We start from the raw sequence: 22,388 nt of genomic DNA on the forward strand, positions 1-22,388 counted from the left end.
CCGTCTTCAGCGCATTCCTTCAGCTCACAGTCATTGTATATCTGCGCATCTGATGCAGATCCAGTACCACCGACATCTGCCATAATGAATTTGTAGTCAGCATCCACAAGCGCCATCAGAAGAATAAAGTAGAATCCTTTATAGTTGTAGTATTGGGACCCACCCTTTGAAGGACAATGGCAGGCCATGTGCTTCCTATCAAGTGCCCCACATGTTTTGGAAAAGTTCCATCTTTGGGAGAACTTGTCAGCTATGGTGCACCGACCATGGTGTGCTTCCCTTCTGTCTTTAAGAGATCCCCAGTTGAGTTGGTTGAGTAGCTTGTTGACACTGGTGTCCCATCCATAATTATTGGTGACAAAACGTGCAGCCTGACGTTGAACTTTCTCGACAGCATAGGTGTTTTTGGCTATATAAGGGTCCCATGCTGCAGTGGCATAGTCAAGGTGTGGACGTACAAAAGTAAGATACAAATTTTCTTTAACATTAGATGAGCAGTGATGGAAGTTGCGCCTTCGGAAGTTAAGGACCCTTGAGGCTGTGCCGGTTGCGTAATGAGTCTGGATATTCCAGCGTAGGTCTTTCTGGATATTGATGCCAAGGTATAGGGTCTCGTTCGTTTCCTCCAGGGTAACATCAAGGATTTTGTAGGATTTAGTACCCGGAGTTCTGTTTCTTGAAACATGCATGGTTTTGCATTTAGAGGGATTGAAATGCATGCCCCAAGTCTTGGACCACTGGGCCATAGTATCTAGGTCTTGTTGAAGAGCTTTCTCATCTTCAGCAGATTTGATGGGACGGTAAAGTAAACAATTCTAATGATATTTAGTGTCTAATAATATGTTTACTGACATGACAAATTCAGCTATACAACTTTCAAAAGTAAAAGTGATTACCTTGACCATGAAAATTCAAAATGGCTGCCAAAAGGGCTACCGATAGACTTGAATCAGGATCTTTGACCAACAATAACACAGTTATTTCTAAACCCATTGTACATTGATGCTTATCTTGCTTTATTGCACATTTCATCATCCTACTCAGTGTCATATCCATCAGAATCAGAATCACTAGCTGTTACAATCACTAGTATCTGTCTCTGTGTCAGAGTCTACAGTGCGGTTTGTTCTGGCATCACTAAGACGTCAAGGTAGTGCCGGCTGTGAATACCGTGTTGGCAAAAATTATTATTCATCCCCTCCCATTTTTTGGCCCAAGCTTATGCACATGCAAACAAAGTTGACAGATTCCTTTAATTTGGCCACTAGAAATCTTGCATTGGTCTCCAAAGATTTAGTATAGATGTACAACACATAAGACTGGAGTGGATATTTATCCTACGTGATAATTTTGCAACCTGAAAAAAAAGGTCTTAATGGAGAGCCATGCCGGATCCAGTCATAATGTCTTAATTTATTCTCACCTGAACATTGATGGAGTACCTGTTCTTCCTATTGATGTAATACCTGGCTCGTGCCCCACCAGGGCCCCTGATGTAAACATGTGTCCCATCAACAGTACCTACGACTCCTGAAAACCTGCAGTACCGGTACTGGAAAAACTGCTGCTGAATAGCAGTCACTTCTTGCCTTGTAGAAAACTTCATGATTTGTCCCTTTCTTCTGGCAACAGCTTCAGAAACATCCTTCACTACTCGGCAAACAGATGACTGTGACGTCCCCGCCTCATCACCGTGCATCCTTTGGAATGATCCAGTACCACCGACATCTGCCCAAATGAATTTGTAGTCAGCATCCACAAGCGCCATCAGGAGAATAGAATAGAATCCTTTGTAGTTCAAGTATTGGGACCCACTCTTTGGAGGACAGCGGCAGGCCATGTGCTACCCATCAAGTGCCCCACATGTATGGGGAAAGTTCCATCTTTGGAAGAACTTGTCAGCTATGGCACGCTGACTATCAGGAGTACTTGGCAAACCAGCACCTCATCCGCGTATTCGTCAATAATGTCTTTACAGACTTCTCTGACCACTAGAGACTAGGTGTTGTGAGGGACCCTCCATCCGAACTTCATCGAGGCATACTTTTTCCCAGGTAAAGTCAGGGCCAGCTTCATGCCAGGCTCAAGCAGATCCCTGTAGAAGATGTACTGCTTGGTTATCCTTGGACCCACTCTGGCTAGCAGGTTGTCGAACATCGCTGGGGGCATACGCAGGAAGTTGGATGCATGGTCCTCGTTACGGAGTTCCACCATAAGCTGGTCATACATGCTAAACTGTCGTCGCCTCCCTTTCTTAGGTTTTCTCTCCTCCGCATTCTGCGCGTGCATTCTGAGGAAATTCCACTGTTGGTTGTGTTCTCCTCTTTAAATGTTCTACAAAGTTTGTCTCTGTCTTCTTTGGAGAATGTGCTGTTGCAGTCTAACTACAAGAGTGGCAGGGAAGTCCAGGCTATCTTTCAGGTATCTTGTTTCCCACTGGCTGATATGCATGCCTCCCCGGAGTTCCTCAGAGTTTTTTTCATGTTTCTCTGCCAGCCTTACAGAGTAGATTTTTCTCTGCATCGGTTTTATCTTTGAAGCTTTCACAGTTTTTACATGTATCTTTCTTGGGTGGTTGAATGCCAAGATTGTACTCAGTATTAACAACTGTCCTATACAAATAAATAGAGACTGGCCACGGCTTCCCTTGCTTGTACAGATCATACATTTTGTTTACACTCGGTAAGGGGTGAGGTACTGTCTGTGGGAAGATTTATGACTTAGTAGTATGTATGTATTTAGTAGTATGATTCCACTTTGGGGAAACTCAATGTGAGACTGAACACCATCTAGCATTTCATTGGATGTCTTGTTGTAGGGTGTATCTTTTCCTCTTCCATCAGATTTGGAAAAGTTTCTAAAAGTACTCTTGGAGCAGGTATACCTCACTAGCTTTTCCTCATTTACCAGATTTTTACCCAAAACAAATCTGCAAACTGGATAGGTGTTACTCCTACTAGGTAGAAAATACTAGATGCTATATGTCTAGTTTGTCTACCACCAGAATTGGTTTTCTTCTATTTTTTTCTTAGGTTTTTTTCTCCTTCGCATTCTGCACATGCATTCTTAGGAAATCCCACTGTTGGTTGTATTCTCCTGTTTTCCAGTATGTTCTACAAAGTTTGCCTCTGTCTTCTTTGCAGAATGTACTGTTGCAGTCGGCTTGACTGGCTGCAACTTCAGCAGGGGTTGTCGGGAATTTGATGATGTCATCTTTCATCCGTACCAGAACACGGTTAACCCAACGAACAATCCTGCTTGCGCTGGCCTTGCTGATTCCGTGATGGCCACCATGGTTGTGGTGCACGGTGCCACTGGCGTAGAAACGCAGTGCCATAAACAATTGCATCCGCCCATCAATGGCATGGCTTCTGGATGTCTTCCAATCCAATAGCAGATCCAAGATATCTAGTAGCATAACGCCTCTTCTGGAAAATCTGTACCTCTCGTACATCTCATCCTCATTAAACTTATCTAATGGGTTTTGCCTGCTGTTTCCATTCTTCAACTCCCAGTCTTCTGGAGGCCCCATCAGCGTGATTGTCGCTGGATTCTATGTACCGCCACTGAGATGGTGAAGATACATCTCTAATTTCTCTCACTCGGTTGGCTATGAACACATGGAACCTCTTGTGTTCATTCTTGATGTAGCTCAGTACCACTTGGCTATTTGTCCAGAAGTATTGATCAGCAAACATCAGTTTTAGTTCCTTCTGTAGAAATGAGCTGATCTTCACAGACACCACTGCAGTCTAGGGATAGTTACTGGTTTTAATGGAGCTACTTTGGACTTCCCCATAGCCAATGCGCAATGAACCTTCTCATCCACACTTGTAAACCTGATGTAGGTACATTGGCCATAACCAGCACTGCTCGCATCAGAGAAATGATGTAGCTGCATGCTCTGCACCTCTCCAAAATTCTCTGGCTTGCAGCACCTCTTAATAGAAAGCTTCTCAACTTGAAGAAGATCCTTTCTTCTGCCCTCTTACTTTCATTGTTACTACAGGATTTTCTATTGCAAGATTTTCCAAAATCCTGTTTCCATGCATCCCACATCAAGTTAATATCTTGAGCTTCAAGATGCCTTCCCATTTGACAGCTATATAGATCTCCGAAAAAGTGTTGTGTCAAATCTCTTAAAAGAGTGGACAATTACATTTTTGGGTTCAATCTTAGGTCTATGTAGTTTCCTTAGAAAGTACACAAGGCAGTTCAATGTTCCTTAAATGATATTGAAACTATCCATTTAATATCAACTTTACCGTGGAACTATTAATATAAAATCCTGTGGAGTTTTTCTTAATCTTTTTTAACATCAAACAAATGAAAATTATTGCACTATGTGCTAGCCAACAAAAACAACTAAAATTTGGTCCAAGGCAATTTACGTTTTTATTGCATTATGCGAATTTTTCCTTATACCTTTGATGCCTAGCACGGTCAATGAACTGTCTGTTATTAAACTTGGCAACAAAGGACATGCTCTTGCAGACCTCTTTCATCACGGAATATATGTCTTAGGCTTTCCCTTTCTCTTATTGGCCTTCAACGCTCCCATAACTTTCATCTCCATCACTGTCTCTTCCTGACTGGACATGAGCCGGCGGTTCGGCATATGAGTCTTTCGCTTTTTCAGCTCCACCCGCTGCCACTCAGCATCAGATGATTCATCACTTTCTTTGAAATCCTCTCCAGTCACAGTTTCCTGGATTTTGATTTTTCTAACAAAGCCGCTCTTTGTTGCGGATCTGCTACGCCATGTGCCTGTATCAAATGCCTGGATATCAATGGTTGCATCTTACCACAGATGGGGCAAGGTCTTGCTATTCAATTTTTCTTTTTTGGCTCCATTGGTTTGTCCGCTATTAACACCTGGCTGGCTCCTTACTCTTGGATCATCATCTTCTGACTGGCTCTCTACTGTAGGCTCATGATCTTCAGTCATCATAAGTTCTTCCAGAACAAGTTGTCCTTCCATAGGTACATGTAGTGTGTCCCTTTTGCAGGTTTGACTCTGTTTGAGCTTCATCCAATGGATCTTGACATTCTTTCTGTCCAGGATTCTTAATGGATTTCAATGACAATGATTTAAATGTGTAACTGGAATTACAATATAGTTCAAGTGAGAGTCTATATCCATTTCATCTGTTTGGGTATGCATGCCTTCCGCGGCATGCATACCGGACTAACTACTTATTCATATGACGGTAACTTACGAAAATTCAATTATATAGTACCAAAATCCTTTCGAATCCACATAGTGCATGGATCCGTCCTTCTTCCATTTGATGAGATGGTCTATACCATCTGTTTCAGCTGTGAACAAGAAAATAACAGCAGTCAATTTAAAAAGTTTGAATTGTTTAGCTGTGTGGTGTTGAAATGAATTGAAATCCACATTCCAACAGTAACAGTATTATTGAGGCACCCAAGTCTGCGCACCAAGACGTTTCATAAAAAAACGAATAATATCTCAAACATGAATCTAAAAAAAACCCTGTAAGACTTTATCAGAAACATTCCTAAGAAGCTGATGCAAAAAATGTCCTTCATAGGAGGACTAGAGAGACAACTAAAATCGTGACCTTTGACATTCCATAGGTTTTGCTTTGGATGCATTATGGGGGTTTTGTTCGATTTGAACCATGATTTTGGAGGGTCAATGAATATTCATGAGCAATGACGTAAAAATACGCCAACTACTGTTTATTGATTGGTCATCAACAAAATATTTTAAGTATTATTATTAGGCCACGCATAAAACTTTTTTTGCATTCCCAGAATTCCTACGATTTGAGCAAGAAAATGACGAAAAATGGCAAAATTCCTGGCTTCATTATAAAATCCAAAAGTCAAAACAGGCAAAAAACCAAGGCAAAAGTAGGCCTAAAACAAAAACCATTTACAGTTTGAACGTAGACTATTTACAGTGGAGTAAAATCAGTTATAGATATTCATGTTGCATCCATGAAAATGAAAAACTTTCTGGATGCTCTGCTGCTGATATATCTGTTGTGACGAGCTGAATTCGACAGTGGGCTGGGAAGATGCAGAATCGCTGTATGCCACGGTTTCTTGGCTAGAAGTTGTAGTAGACCTAGTAATGCTGCTGAATGTAGAACTAGTAGAAATAGAAGGAGCAGTAGAAGTAGAAGAAGTAGCAGTAGATCTAGAAGCAGTGTTAGACTCAGGTCCAGAGTACAGATGTTTGGCAAGCATGCCGCTCATCTCTCTCTTTCTCTGGTCGCTTGTCCGACTATAGTGGCGGAGACTGGAATTGCTCTTATGTCCGCTTATTGACATTATGTCTCGACCTTGAACTCCAGCACTGTCCAGTGTGTTTATTGTTGTGGCACGTAAGGAATGATTGGTGTAAGCTGGGCTACCCTTATAAAAAAGAACCATGGTAACCATGGTACTCTATGGTACCTGTGGTACTCATCTCTAGCCATGGTACTACCCTGTACTTCCCGATGAGCTCTCACAAAAGCAAGGAAAAGCATTTAATTCCAGTATTGGAAAGTGGGACTCTTGCTTAGCATCTTTTATCTCCAGACATCTTTAGTCATCTCCATTGGGACTTTCCTGTTTGTCTGTAAGCATCCGCTTGGAGTTTTCCTAAATCCAGGGCTGTCGCCTGATGGGCATGTCTTGTTCTTGTAAGATGGGTTAACCGGAAAAAGGAGTCCGATGTACCAGTGGAGGTAATGCGTCTTCACTCCCCATGTGTGCCATACACATTTGACTATCTTTGATATTCTTTGTATTCATACACATCTCTTGTCCTCACTCCCCATGTGTGCTATACACATTTGACTATCTTTGATATGCCTTATAGTCAAACACTTCTTGTGTCCTCACTCCCAATGTGTGCTATGTTTGACTATTTTTGATATGCTTTATATTCATACACTTCTTATGTCCTCACTCCCCATATCTGCTATACACATTTGACTATCTTTGATATGCCTTATAGTCAAGCACTTCTTGTTTCCTCACTCCCCATGTGTGTCATACACATTTGACTAACTTTGATATGATTTATATTCATACACATCTTGTGTCCTCACTCCCCATGTGTGCTATACACATTTGACTATCTTTGATATGCCTTATATTCATACACGCCTTGTGTCCTCACTCCCCATGTGTGCTGTGTTTGACTATCTTTGATATGCTTTATATTCATACACTTCTTATCTCCTCACTCCCCATGTGTGCCATACACATTTGACTATCTTTCATATGCCTTATAGTCAAACACTTCTTGTTTCCTCACTCCCCATGTGTGCCATACACATTTGACTATCTTTGATATTATATTCATACACATCTTGTGTCCTCACTCCCCATGTGTGCTATACATATTTGACTATCTTTGATATTATATTCATACACTTCTTGTGTCCTCACTCCCCATGTGTGCTATACATATTTGACTATCTTTGATATTATATTCATACACTTCTTGTGTCCTCACTCCCCATGTGTGCTATACACATTTGACTATCTTTGATATTATAGTCAAACACTTCTTGTGTCCTCACTCCCCATGTGTGCTATACACATTTGACTATCTTTGCTTTGCCTTATTATAGTCATACACTTCTTGTTCTATCTTTACCTATTGTCCTATTATCAAATCTCCCTCACTGCTCCCTCCCTCTAAAGCGTTTCCCACAAATCTGATGGCAAAATTTCACTTAAATTGTATATGTTGAAGAGGATGTCATTTCAGACACATTTCTGCAAGGATTTTCAAAAGAAATGTGTTTGTAGTCAAATATTGATGAAAGAGTACAAAACTTAGGTTTTCTGTACAACAGAAAACCCAAATTACTTTTCTTTTATCAATATTAGTCTTCAAAAAAAGATTGGGAGGGGGGGGGGAATCTTTGACATTCTCTTTCACATTATGAAACAATTTAAAGGTAATTTTGCCATGAAATTTCTAGCAAATTTCGAGCTCCCAACACTTTAGAAGGGCTTTAAGTGTTCTTTGTTTATCTTATGTATGTTTTTTAAACTTTTGCATTCATCATTTCAATCTCAGTATTCCATCATATAAGTCCAAACCCTTTTCTTCACTTGGTTTGAATATGCACCCATCTCCCTCCTTCTTTCTCTCTCTCTCTCTCTCTCTCTCTTCTTCACATTCCTATGGAACGAAAAGAAACATGAATTATGTAGTAGGTCCACACATCCTGAACGGTATATTTAATTTCACAAATTTATTAGTTTATTTGCAGATATCTTTGAGGATTCTTATCATTATAAGCAACGAGCCACAAGCAAATGAGCATAAGTTTATCAAAGTATTTGAATGCAAGAAAAATACTACTTCAGTTGACTAGTATACATGCAGCAACCTTGAAATTAAGCCATTTTGCAGAAGATTACAGGTGCTCTATAACTTACATCTCAATAGCTATATTCAGTATGTCTTCAAATAAAGTTGATTGACATTGTTTCATATCTATACTTTGCGAATGAAAACAGTGAGCAATTTCCATATTAAAAAATAGCTACTTGATTAGGATTCCTTCTCAATAAATGCTTTGTTAAAACACTACCTCTTTATCTCCAATACATGAACACTTATTTTGTTTGTGACAACAGAATAACTGAACATCACCAGAATAACTAAACATGAGTTAGTTTTATATCTTTTGTGCAACTCATACAATGAGTATTCTGTATATGAAGGATGAAATTATTTTTAAAAATTGATGTTTAGAGAACTGAGTAACACATTTTCAATTCAGCATGTTCTAAATTGGAATATTAAAAACGAGACAAGATCTTCTTTATATGCATTATTATGGTGCCCCTTTATGTGAAAAATTGCATGTTGATCGAGTAATCATGACACAGAATATTTGAACACTTTGAGAGATGACATGGTACATTATCATTTAAAACAATCAAAATTCAAATTTTCTACTGTTTCCCACCAGTTTTAACATTATTTATTCACCTTCCCTCAAGAACTTGCCTTTAATCTCCTTTATTTCTTTCTTTTATATAATCTTCTTTCCCTTTCTGTACTTTCTGTTTTACAATTGAGAGGTTTTTTTTCTTTTAATCTGAACTGAAAGAATGGATGAAATCTGATTTGATGAAGCCAACTTATTTCTCAGTGGTAGTTGATAATCAACTTGCAAATGAACTTCTTAAGTTTTTATTATGAGCATGATACATGTAAATGTATAGTAAGTTGATACACTTACTGATTTCAATGACTTTGTTATCCTGTTGGGTTTACATGGCAGTTTCTACACTCTTAATTAACTGCTAATCATAGTCTATCCGGTCATATGTTAGGCACACATATAGTTCCAATTTACTATACCAGTGGTGCAGATCTACAATGCTAATAGTAGTTCTATTGCCATGCCATTCATTGCTATCATGTATGGCAACTACAGCTGCTTTCTTGTTGTAATACTTTTTTCTACAGGTTTAGCTACCGACAAAATCAGGTGTAGGCAGTACACTTTCAATATCTGTGAAAGGGTTTTATAATGGTATATCAATATAAATGACAATTAATACATGCATTAATGTCTAATGATTAGTTTTGCAGTCTATAGAAATTATAAAGAAGTGATATATTGTATTATTCCTATTCTCTCGTCATGATGTTGATGTATGACTTTTCAAGTGATCATGACATTTATCTACAAATCATAAACGCCACTCAAGTTGTTCTAACAACAAAATTCTTCACCAAAACCATTGGCAAAATTTTCTGGCATTTCATTGTTTATAACTTAGCAAGGAAAATGGCACATTTTGATAGGGAATGTAGTAAAATAGAGTAAATGTTTAAAAGTACATTAAACTGTTTTTTTTTTTTTTTTGTCATTCATCTTCACTTGCATGGCTTACAAAGTTTCAATCACATCTACATAAAATCACATTATATATTAAAATATATAATAGAAAAGGAGATATTTGTACTTGAATAGCGAGTGGCTCACATTTTAAAAGGATATACAGACTGTAGACAGCCCTTATACAAACTTATATATGACCATACTACAATAAATTACTGAAAGTAATGAAATGAATGAAATGATTTATGTCAATCGGAGAGACGCATCTGCACTTCTTCCTCAAAATTCTACTTCATAACTACAAGAAGATAGACTTTCATACAGGGTTACATATTTGGCAGTGTAAAATGTTTCACCATTCAGCAATGTGAGAGTTTTCTAGAGACTTTTTTTCTTCAATTTTCAACTCAGTGTAATATTTGACTGACTACATACAGTTTACAGACACATCTGTAGCTAAGAAAGTAACTCTTGCAGTGGCATAAATGAACTTGTGCAATACATACTACTAACTACTAATGTATGAATGACCATCAAATGGTCATGGTTCAGAGTTAGAACATGCTCTTGTACTAAAGATATATTCAAGATCTTTATATTTCTTAACTACAAGAGGGAATACGTGTGAATGTAATGTTGTAGCTAGAGAAGTTCAGAGATCAGCACAAGAACTCGTTCTCTTTCTTTGTACTTAGAATTTTAAGAAGTAAATACATATTATTTATCTGCAGTTTAGATTATTAAACTTCATTTTCATGCTGTTAAGTAAATATGAATCGGTATAATCATGTTGTTAATCTCAATGTAAATATTTTCTTTTATAAAGCAGTAAAGTATAATAAATAATCTATTTCAAGAAAACTAACGAACAAACTGTATGTTTCATTTTTTCATGCTATAGTATAGTTCATCCTTAAGCTTTTAAAAAGAATTGTATTACAAATAAATACATAAAGATGTGATTCACTAATACATTTGAAAATACATTTTTGATAACCTTCTCGTTTATCTATGTGAGTCTGATCAGAATTACATGAATTTGCTCTTTTTTTTCTACTACAATTCTTTATCTTTATCATCATACTAGTAAACTGCTTGTCATACTACATACTTCTTGTACATGTACACACATTTTGATGTGTAGAACTTTGAAAATATTTAGAAAGACACTGTTCTTTCTTTTAGTTTGAAGTCAAATGCAGGTTTACATTTCAACTTCAATTTTTCCATTTCTTCAGATAATTTGTTTCTTTTAATCTTTTTAGATACACATCATGCACAATAATATAACCAAAGAATAAGAAATATAATATTAATGATAAAAATTTCAACCATATTTTCAAGAATTTGCCATCAGCAGCTGCTTAATTAACTGAATACGTATTACAAATACAAGCAAATTCTTTACATTCTGGCTTTTTTCATAAGAAATGAAGTTTCCTTTAAAATAAAGCATACCAGTATATGACACACTGACAAGAACTGACCTTTGAATAATAATCAATATTAATGTAATTAGGGCATATTCAATATTTTTGTCACTGATCATGATACACTGCATATCACTGTAGTGAAGGAAACGGTTGTCTAGTTGCAGGAAACACAAGTTTTGCATGAGTATGTTGTCTGTTCCTCATATGTGTTTAATCTATAAAAATCTACATCTCAATTGAACATGTAATATATCGTTTCTAGCGCTGTCTTGAGATGAAATGTAGGAAAAGCAGAACTACCATACATGTTGATATTCTGGGCTTATATGGAGCTTAATACGTCGATGATGTCTCTAAGAATTTTACAGATAAAACTGGTAAATAATTTACAGATAAAACCGTACGATTATAAATAATTCAGATTAGGTCCAGAAGCATTTCAATAATAGAATCATAACCATGATTACATAATTACAAACATGATTAAAATAGTTTTTTCCTCTCTACATTCCATTTTAATATATTCAGAAGATTCAGAACATCTAAAATTTGGGAATAGATTAGTTCACATACATTGAGGAATATCCGATAAACACTGAATAAGTTGATGCTTCGCTTAATTTCATAGTAAAAACTTATTGCAATTTTCCCATGATTTTTGTTTTCCTCTTGCACCTAAACCAATATAAGCTAATATTTGCAGTGCATTTTTGCCACAAACACATCAATAATTGGAACAAACAAGTTACAAAATCATAGCATCGTCAATGCTTTATCTTCGACTTATTTTCTCATATTTACACAGAAGTATACATACACATTCACATGATATATCCACAAAACATTAAAAATGAAACACATATGATTATGTACATGAACCTCCCTTGGATACAGTTTGAGGGAGTCATTCCTATGCCACAGTCAACACTTTCATGTAAAACCTAGCTCAGTGTAAGCCCCACATAGGTCTTGCTTTTACTGTTGATGGCACTGTTATTACCCCCACAGGAGCCTCATAGCTGCATGAAGGAAAGTCACAACATAGCAACGCACTCGCCCCTTTTGACTCTCGTAAAATTGGCCGTATCTGCAATGTAAGCTCTCGACGCCACAGAAGCAAACGCAAAACCCATATATGCTCCATAGCTCCATAGCAATAGTCGGGGCTGACTTGATATAAATTTTGAACATGTTGACAATCTTGGCCTTCATTTGGAGTAAGCACCTTGTAGACCCCGCAAGTATCATATACATGCCGTAATCCCACTGGGTATCACACAAGTGGCTCCATCTTAAAGCTAGGTTTTACATGAAAGTGTGGCTGCACCATTAGTGAAAGCAGCTGGTACTATAGTTGTTTCATGGCTCAGAGCGCTTTACTGGCTCTATCAAATGGCTGCAAACTTCCTGTGGACTTTCTAAAAATCTCATGATTATTTTTTATACATGCATGAGTTGAAACAAGATGTAGAGTCATAGAGTGGAGTACATGTGATTATCAACAAAAGTCGATTACATAAAGATAATCTTGAGTTCTGCATAATAAATTGTCCAAGAAACAATCAAAAAACTTACACAAGATCAAGTATTCAAACCACAAATCATAATGACATCGGCCTTATGAATTTGGTAGAAAATGTAAAATAGCCAATAAATGAGCAAACAAAGGTGATCACAACAAGTACGTGATATGCATATGGGAGTTATGCTTTTTTCAGTTATTTGCAGCAATTTGTCGTACTTTGTTTATATTTTGGCGGTGCAAACCAACAATCTACTGCATGATTTATAATTAGCACTTTTCTTGAATGCATTTATGTAATCAGAACTTAAGATTAACTTACACCAAGTTTTGGAGCAATGCATGCAAGCTGCTTCCATGAATTTTCACATACGAACAATGCTGGAGATTTAGCTCATATGGTTTACACCTTTCTATATGCTGACTGAAATCTCCATGAGAGAATTACAAGGATTAACCCCTTTGCTATTAAAGTCAAGACAACAATGTCTGTCAACGGCTAGTTGAATTAACACCATGATAAAACTGGTTAAAGTTTTTCTTAATAAATAACATACAAGTATCCTGTGGTATTGGACTTCAGTAGCATCAGTTGTGCAGTTTTTATATTCATATAGGGCTGGTGACAAGTTTAAAACCTTTATTAGTTTAACACCAGTAGCAACATCACTGATGATAAGAATAGTTACTGATCACATCTATGATCACATCTTTGTATACCTTAGCCCAAAAATGACTGGTATGATATCTGCAGACAGTGATGCAGGAGTTCAAACTTCTTTGGTTTGTCTACACTGGACTCCCCGTGCAGGTACATGCATGTACCAACCATGTATGAAGACCAGAAAAAATTAATGGCACTGCTGAGACCCAAATCTAGTTTGAATTGCTCTTGGCAAGTGATTTGGTTAGGCAGAAGGAATTATTTTGAGAAATATCTCTTTTAGCAAAAGTTTTTGAATGATACACCCATTAATACTGCTTATACTGGAACCCAATGACCCCTGTATTAAGGATATGGGAAGCATATGGGAACAATAGGGTTCAGAAGTCAATGAGTAGTAAGACCCGTTGGACATAAATTTGGTTGCAATCCGGATGATCGATTACACATAATATCTGTGAAATCTTGAATGGTTCCCCATAAGATCTCCCACGACACCATCTTTTATACCACAACTGGATGATTCAGATGACTGGTGTGCAGTTTTAGCTGACTATCGTGGCAGGGGTTCTGTATCCACTGACCCTTGAGGGAATCTTTTCTTTTACTTTGGAGAAAGGGTCACCATTCAGGGAGAGTCACAGCCATAGGATTGCAGATCAAGTCATGGCTTCGCTTGTCCTTAATGAATACCGTCATCGTCGTGTTCGTCTGTACGTGGTGAGGCGTGCTGGAATGTAGGCTTTTCATCAAAAATCTGACCAAAGAAAAACATTGAAAAGATCAAAAGAAATGTAATTCATTTGAAGTAAACATCATTTAAAAAATTTACTGAAATACAGCTGGTAATGACTTGCATGCTTGTGTGTCTTGGTAAATATCCACAACTGAGGAACATTTCTACAAGTACAGAAGAAAATCTAGAGTACTGGTAAATGATTATGTACAAAGCAGGGTTCCTTCATGAAAACAAATTCACCTGTTTCCCTGATGTAGTTTCAAAATTCCAGGATCATACAGGAGAGATGTCAACAAACTAAGAATTCTCCGTAGCCAGTCATTCAGCGGGATATCCTGTTTGGACACCAGACAATTTGAGGATATTTAGAGACCAACTACTTTCTTGGGGGGGGGGGGGGGCTGGGGGCGCCAATGAAATTCCTTGAAGCTAAGCTTCTTCTTTCATTGAAAGAAACCTTAAAATTCTATTCAGAACTCACAAAAATCTTACTTAAGCCATAAATATAAAAAAAATATCCAACAGTCCTTTAATTTGAAGGACTTACATGATAATAAAAAAAAATTCAGTGCACTTTCAGTTATTATTACTGGAGAAGTCTTTGAATGACTTTAATAGATTTACATTTACATTGATAATGATATTATTCTTTGAAAATAATATCTATTAATATAGGACTACTGATTGCCCTTCTTCATGTGTGTTTAAAGCTTTAAGTGTCACATGATTTCAAGAATTATACAATATACTGACCTTCACATCTCCCCCACTAGGTTGATGGTCGGCATTGTCCATTGACCCGACCTTGCTCTGAGCTTTGGTACTGAACTCCAGTTTCTCATCTAAAATCTGTGAAAGAAGAAGAATATATAACTACATGTAATGATAAGGATATACACTTATAAAAATTCTTGTTAGCATGCCAGTGAAGATGGAATTAAATCAGTCTGCAATTCCCTGTGGCCTTTTCCATTATAGTTTCAGGTAAGTCTCTTTGTAAAGTTTGAGGCCGTTATGTGCAATCGTGTCCATGAGAATAAAAACATCATGTACAACTTTGATCCTATTGTCGGTGTTCAATGATTGAAGAAACCAGCCTTGCATGTTTAGATTTGATAGAATATTGCTCATACCTAAACCACTGGATACAAAAACTAAATATCTTTAAACAAATATTGCATGGGCTCTACCAAGTCCCTTCCAATGAAAATTTTCAGTTTTATAAAGGCCTGTCAAAAATTATTATCTGTGGTAAAACAAAAAATTAATTTCTTTTAAAAAATATTCCATGGGCTCTACCAATTCCCTTCCACTGAAAATCCTTAGTTTTAAAAAGGCCTGTCAAAAAATTATTTTCTGTGGTAAAACAACTAAACATCTAGATACTTCAGCCAATAAGATGAGAGTTTCTGCAGAAATATAATTGCAGGGTCATGCTCCATGCAGGGGAAACTTACGTGTACATCTCCACCTCCTGGTTTATGACTGGCATTATCAAGGGATCCAATCTTACTCGAAGCCTTTGCCTTGAATTCTAGCTTTTCTTCTTGTATCTATCAAAGAAAACAATTTGGAATCTTAAAAATATTGCCTTTTATACAAATCCATTTGTTGAATTAGCTTCCCTATACCGTACATGTATCATTGAAAACTTATCAGATCCATCCATATAGTGACAAGATAGCTAGGTACTTCATTGTGACTTTAAACAAATCTTTTCTTCTGGGATCTAGGGTAAAATATTAGAGGTCGAAAGAGGTACAAAGTGAAATTTTATGGATTTATTGATTTATGGTGTACTTGGTTTCCTGATTAAGATTGAACGTGCAATGACCGTGTGCACGCCACTTTGTAGTGTACTTTTCAAGGAATTAAAAGAAGACCATGAAAAAACTATGAAAAAATTCTTCTTCATTTGATACGGTATCATACCTTGACTTGCCCTCCACCTGGCTTGTGTTCAATGTTGTCTTTGGAGCCGATCTTTGAGGTGGCCTTTACTTTGAAGTCGAGTTTCTTGTTCTCGATCTTGACCTGGCCGCCTCCAGCCTGGTGTTTGATGTTGTCCTTGGATCCTATCTTTGAAGCTGCTTTGTCCTTGAAATCCAACTTCTTCTTTTCAATCTTCACCTTCCCTCCTCCAGGTTTGTGCGTGGCATTGTCCAGAGAACCAATCTTGGATGTGACCTTCTTGCCAAAGTCCACCTTCTTTTTTTCAATCTTTATAGTTTTAAAAGAATATTGAAATAGAGACAAGGATTAGATTTTAAATGCACTCTTATTCTCTTTCTTTTCTTTTTTTTCTCCAATTGTCCAGATGAACTGGCATACTGGTCTTTAGGAAGATTAGCATTGTTGGTTTTTGTTAATCAGGATTAATGATAAGACTATTATGAATAAATTCATGGGATTGCACTTCACAAATTGGTTATAACATTTTTTTTAAAATCATCATTCATTTCAGATATTTTCCTTATTTAAAAACATAAACTCAATTGGCTCAGTTATAAGAGAAATTCTTTACACTGTCAAAGTTTTTCAATTTAATTGTAACCATACAGATTCTTGCGTTATTTGTTTTTGGCAAAGAAAACCTTGTCTGTCTTTTAAAATTTGAAATAGGATTCATATTTTGTTAAGATACATATACAAGAAATGTCATATTAACAAAATATTGGAGTTACGGACTTCATTGTAAATTTTGAGTTCAATGTATCACTGGCAATGTGTTGTTTTTGTTTTTTTCAGAAGTGAAAAAGAATGAGGATAAGTATCCATAAATGCTGCAAGTCTGATGAAAACAGCAACTGGAAAATAAAAACAGAATTGATCTACATAAAACTCAAAGAAAAGATGCTGCAGCTTTGTTGAAATTCTTGAATTGGGGAAGAAATAAAAGTTTGAAAGTTTAGTTGTTGATGTGCATGTTACTACCTTTACATTTCCTCCTCCTGGGGAATGTGTGGCATTGTCAAGCGATCCAATTTTGCTTTTCACCGTCTTTGAGTAGTCTGCAGACTGATTCAATATCTGGAATTAAATGGGATGAAAAATTGCAGAAAAAAAAGGAAAAAATAAAACTTAATAAAAACCTGAAAAAAGGTATTCAGAAAAGGAAAAGTATGAAAGAGAGTACAACACACAACTGAGGATAATGACAAAATTAAACAAAGAAGTTTATCTCTTTCCAATGTTTTTTGCATATTTTATTTTATGCAATTGAAATCATTTTTGATGTGTGGCATTTTTCCCTAATTTGATTAGTAAATTCTTCCAATGGCTAACATTTCTGTAAATACAATTTTGCAATGCACATAACTTGTGCCCCCCCCCCTCCCCCCCCCCCCCCCCCCCCCCCCCTGGACAAAAAAAGGGAAAAGAGAAATGTGATAATGAGACACTGTCCCTGTTCGGTCAAATCATGCATCCTCTTGTTTAATTTTGTACATAGAAAAAATGAAATGAAGAATGAAATAGAAATTGAAGATGTACAACCACCTAGAACAAATCGCATACCAGTGTGATCAAAATGTACAAATAGTGTGCATAAATCAAGGAAAACAAAGTAAGAGGAGAATTTTACCGGCCCACTAAATATTTGTGAGGCAGCAGAATATAAAAGCAGTTTCTAATTTTTGCAATCTGATGATAAATTTCTGAAACATTTACTCAAAATTAATGCCCAATTCCATTTGAGCTATAAATTGACTGTAATTATCCTTTATTTTCTCTCCTTTAGTTTCTCTCTCTTTATTTTGTTTTATTTGATAGTTTATGTATTCGTAAAAAAGAATGGAAAGTGAAAAGTTGTCTCCAGATGCTGGCACAGTTCTGTGAGATTTAAAAAAAAAATGAGAGCTGAAGATCTTGGACTGGTGTAGTCTTGGCTCTACTTTGTTCAAACCTGCAATTCACAATAATTCTTTTCATCAATTATTCACATCATTGTCAGCCTAGCTTGAAGTTCGCCATCCTTGTTCAGTGATATTTAGGAAAAAGTTAACAGAAACATCTCTCTTTTAACCAGAAAGACACATTAAAAAATAATAATAATTGAGTTTATCTCTATTAAAAAAGAGAAGAAAAGAATACAAATTATAATTTGTTAATGGGATATTGAACAGAAATTTTAACTATTGCCTTATTTCTACAAATAATGCAAACATCCAATGTTAATAAGTCACAAATTTAAGAAACACTCAAATGGTTTAAATGTGACAGTATTTTACATAACATAAAACACACAAATGTACTTAAACTTTCAATTAGTATCAGTTGATTTTCAATATTTCTTATTTTCATATTACTTGGTAATAACATAATTTTTATATAGTATATCTGTTCAATATCTTTCATAAGAAAATGACAGGAAAGGAAAGTAAACTGAATGAATATTTGGATTTCAGTTTAAATATATTAATGTATTACATGACAGTATGCATTATGATTAATCTACTAGATATTTCTTGCGTACAATTTCCATACATTTCTTCTCTGTCTGCCTTTGCTTTCTTAATCTTTTTCCTTCTAGTACAAACCATCATCCAGTTATCAATTTTTTACAAAATTCAGTATGATACTGCAATAGGCCTACAGAATATATCTATACCATGCTCCTCTACTATTAATACGGTTCAAAATAAAACAAATCATTAATATTTTAACAATGCTATTTTGGTTATATTCAGTGTCCAAAAAATTGTCATATGTTCACATGTTATTATTGCAAAAGAAGAAGGGGGAAATAAACAATAAAATAACAAGATGTGAATAAAGCACTAAGTTTTTTATAAGAAAGTGGCCTTTCAATTTTTTTTTATTAACGAAAGCGAGAAGAGCTGGCATCTGCAGTCTTTTAAATAACAATACATCAAGCTAGGTAATACTGTAGTATATCTACCGCTAGCATTACTACTTCTACTACATCCATCCGTACCTTTACATTTCCACCCTTTGGAGAATGATGAGCATTGTCCAGAGATCCTATTTTACTTTTTGCCTTTTTGCTGAAATCCATGGAAGCACTTGTAATCTTTAGGGAGGACGGTGGCGAACAAGATATTTTTATTTGTACATGGGAAGCAGGAAGGAAATCAGAATAAGAAAAATAAATACAATAATGGAATAAAAAAGAAGAGAGAGAAATGGTTAGGGATTTAAGGTATTACATATAACTTTTCCTATAATGATCTGGTTAGGGTTTGAAGAAGTCTGAAGATGCGTATAGATAACTAAATGTTCTGTATATAGTTTTACGGTAATTGTCTCGTGATGCGCATTGTGTATGAAAAATGATACATAGAATGTGCAATATACTATTTATTCCCTGGTGGTATTGGCGTGTGTTTGTTCTTTGTTTTTTCATGATATTTGTGTTAATTTAGATCAGAGCTAGTAAGCTGGTAAAAGTAAAGGCATATTTTTTGGAACAGAAACAAGGAAATAATAGTTAAAAACACACAAAAGTCAGACAAAGATAACAAAGATTACTTTTGCAAATATCACAGTAAATCAAATTGAGAGCATGCATAAGTTAAGTCAAAAGAAAACACATATTTGAAAATATAACTATAAACCAAGTTGAAATATTGATTCCTTCAAGGGGTATAGTTATGAAAATGTAGTGCAACTTAAGTTAAGTCAAAAGAAAACACATATTTGAAAAAATGTAGTGCAACTTTTTTTCTTTTTTTTTTTAATTAGCAATGCCTAAAATTATGAGTAAAGTATTTCGTTATAGATTAAAGAATTAAATTGTTCTTCTCAATCAGTAAAATGGGGATACATTAAAATAATAAAGTCAGATGATATGGAATAGTTGAAATTGTGTTAAAATCATCAGCGAGTCTAGAGGTATTGTACATATTTCAAAATGCATAAACCCTTTAAGATGAATAGATTCATTCAGTGGCATTGCATTATATAATTTCTACAATCATTAAGATACTCCCGGGTATGAAGTTGCCACTTCAAATAAAACCATCCACAGAAATGAAGACATAAGGTCCTAATAGGTCACCTTGACGTTGCCACCTCCAGGAGAATGCTGGGCATTGTCCAAGGAACCGATTTTACTGGATACAGACGACTTGGGGAAAGCAACTGGATCATGCAGAATCTTGATTGACCACAAAAGACAACATTGCACAGAGAAGAAAAGAAAAAAACAAAGAACAGGACAATATAGCATGCACAAGATAAAGAGAAACAGTGCATGCAACAATAGTCTGTGAAGTGAACAATTCCCATGAGATAAACTGCAGGTTCAAATGGGAAAATGAAATGAGGAAATCGATGGAGGTTTATGCTGGTTACTCAATTACAGTTCAATAATCCAAAAGTAATCTATTCTCCCAAGCTCAAATTTACTTTTGCGATAGTATCTTTTAAGGAAACTAGACGTAGTGCTCGAGGCTAGGACAGTTTGCATGCAGGGGTTTACAGATGCTATCTGCCTTTCATGGGATATGGTTCGCTATTTACCTCTTTGTCAGCTGTATATTCCCCTTGCAGATTATGCTTACCACCTAGACCTGCCATGGTAGGTCTCCTTTTGCTGCCCCCCCCCCCCCTACTCCCAAGTCTACTTTCCAACCTACTAATTACTTCTTTGCTTTTCGGAGATTATACTATAGTTGAGGAACTGTGGTACAAAAGGGGGCAACAAAGAGGTAAGTATGTATTTCTAGTAGATATGCAAATCTCTACAGATTTTTATTATCCACTATGAAAAATACATAATTACCTCTTAGTGAGTTCCAGTGGCCACCACAGAAAAAAAAGTGATTAAGAAAATAGTGTAGTTTGCATGTGGGAAGTGGGAATTTTCAAGGTTCTGCAAAAAGTGGTCGCTCAGGAAAGAAGGAAGTTTCATGTGCATAAGGAAGTTTAGTCGGTAAGCAAATCGGCACGGGGGATTGAATATGCAACTAACAAAGAGGTATACCTGTACTATGTAAATTGCTATTACATTTATATATAAACTAATTTCATGCACTACAACGAAACTTACCTCACTAAATGGAAACGACCATTACAACATATGTAACACAAAATATACCTTTAAATATCAAATTCATTTCTGCTACGCAAACAAGCACTTGGACTATGATGAGAGGAGCACTTTTGGGGCACTTTGATTTTCTACCTTTTTTTCAAATTGAAATATTGTGTTAGAATGCACTGCAAATTTTGATTTGATTTGATTAAAAAAGCACACATTCAATCCAAAGTAATCAAATTTAGTTTTTTTTTTAAACGGTTGATTTGATGCAAATAAAGTTCACCTTGACTTTCCCACCGTGCGGTGAGTGATGGGCATTCTCCAGAGATCCCACTCTACTTGAGGGTTTTGAGAATGTGACAGGGTCATGGAGAATCTGAAATGAATCGGGTAAGGCGTGGTACCAAACACCCAAGAGGTAGAAGCAGAACACATTGCAATCATGAAATTTATTATTTTATTTATTTCCCATGAGGATCGATGAAGAGGTGATAATCGATGTTGTAACAAGTGCTGACCCTCTCCCTTTCAGTCCTGAGATATCGAGATTCGTTCGACCCGGAGCAAAAAAATTTCATCATATCTTTACCATTCCTTGGACAAAGGTTACTTGTTTACTTGGGCAATGGTAGAATAAATCTTCAGGGAAATGAAAATGTTGCTGATATCTTTTGAGAAAAATTGGTGAAAATTCAGTGAAATTTTTCCATAAGACTATTCTACCATTGGAAAAATACCCCATGTGTGAGTCCTTTCGCAAATTATGAAATTTGAAAAAAGAATATTGGCCTTAATGTCTTCTCCTTGAAACTAAAATTGTTTCTATTGCTAACAAAGAAAACTACAAGGGGATTAATTCTTTGATGGGTAGCTAATTCTACAACATTTACAAAATGAGATATTCACAATGTCAAGCATACCTAGGTATAAAACATGCTTAACATGCACAATGCATATACAGGAGACATATTAAATGATTAACATGAATTCATACATAACATGTACATCTACATGCATGACTCATGAACAAGACTTAATTCCAACCTTTTAAATTATATGTACCGTATATTGTTGATGAAATATGTTTTTATCCCAAACAAAAGCTGTTCTTAAGATTTTTAACTAGTATCTTGGACTTAACATTTTTTTTTGCTTGTTTGCTATTTTGTTGTATATTTTCTCTAG

The 22,388-nt window shown here is 36.0% G+C and overlaps 1 protein-coding gene across 9 annotated transcripts in view; it reads right to left on the reverse strand.

Moving 5' to 3' along the window:
* Nucleotides 1–8,210: 8,210 nt before the first annotated feature.
* Nucleotides 8,211–22,388, reverse strand: part of LOC583995 (microtubule-associated protein 4) — a 54,450-nt gene continuing 40,272 nt past the window's right edge. For 2 of the 9 annotated variants that reach the window (XM_030972339.1, XM_030972338.1), the window contains 8 exons: nt 21,487–21,579; nt 20,220–20,318; nt 19,137–19,232; nt 17,135–17,230; nt 16,133–16,420; nt 15,658–15,753; nt 14,954–15,049; nt 8,211–14,218 (listed from right to left, as the gene is read on the reverse strand). In XM_030972339.1, the coding sequence (XP_030828199.1) occupies nt 14,144–14,218; nt 14,954–15,049; nt 15,658–15,753; nt 16,133–16,420; nt 17,135–17,230; nt 19,137–19,232; nt 20,220–20,318; nt 21,487–21,579 (939 nt within the window). In that variant the 3' untranslated portion in view covers nt 8,211–14,143. The remainder of the gene's footprint in view (nt 14,219–14,953; nt 15,050–15,657; nt 15,754–16,132; nt 16,421–17,134; nt 17,231–19,136; nt 19,233–20,219; nt 20,319–21,486; nt 21,580–22,388) is intronic. The other 7 variants (XM_030972344.1, XM_030972343.1, XM_030972342.1 and 4 more) reach the window with 7 other exon arrangements.

The sequence above is a fragment of the Strongylocentrotus purpuratus genome, unplaced genomic scaffold (genome assembly GCF_000002235.5).
Source record: "Strongylocentrotus purpuratus isolate Spur 01 unplaced genomic scaffold, Spur_5.0 spur5_scaffold_6, whole genome shotgun sequence".
Classification (NCBI taxonomy): Eukaryota; Metazoa; Echinodermata; class Echinoidea; order Camarodonta; family Strongylocentrotidae; genus Strongylocentrotus; species Strongylocentrotus purpuratus.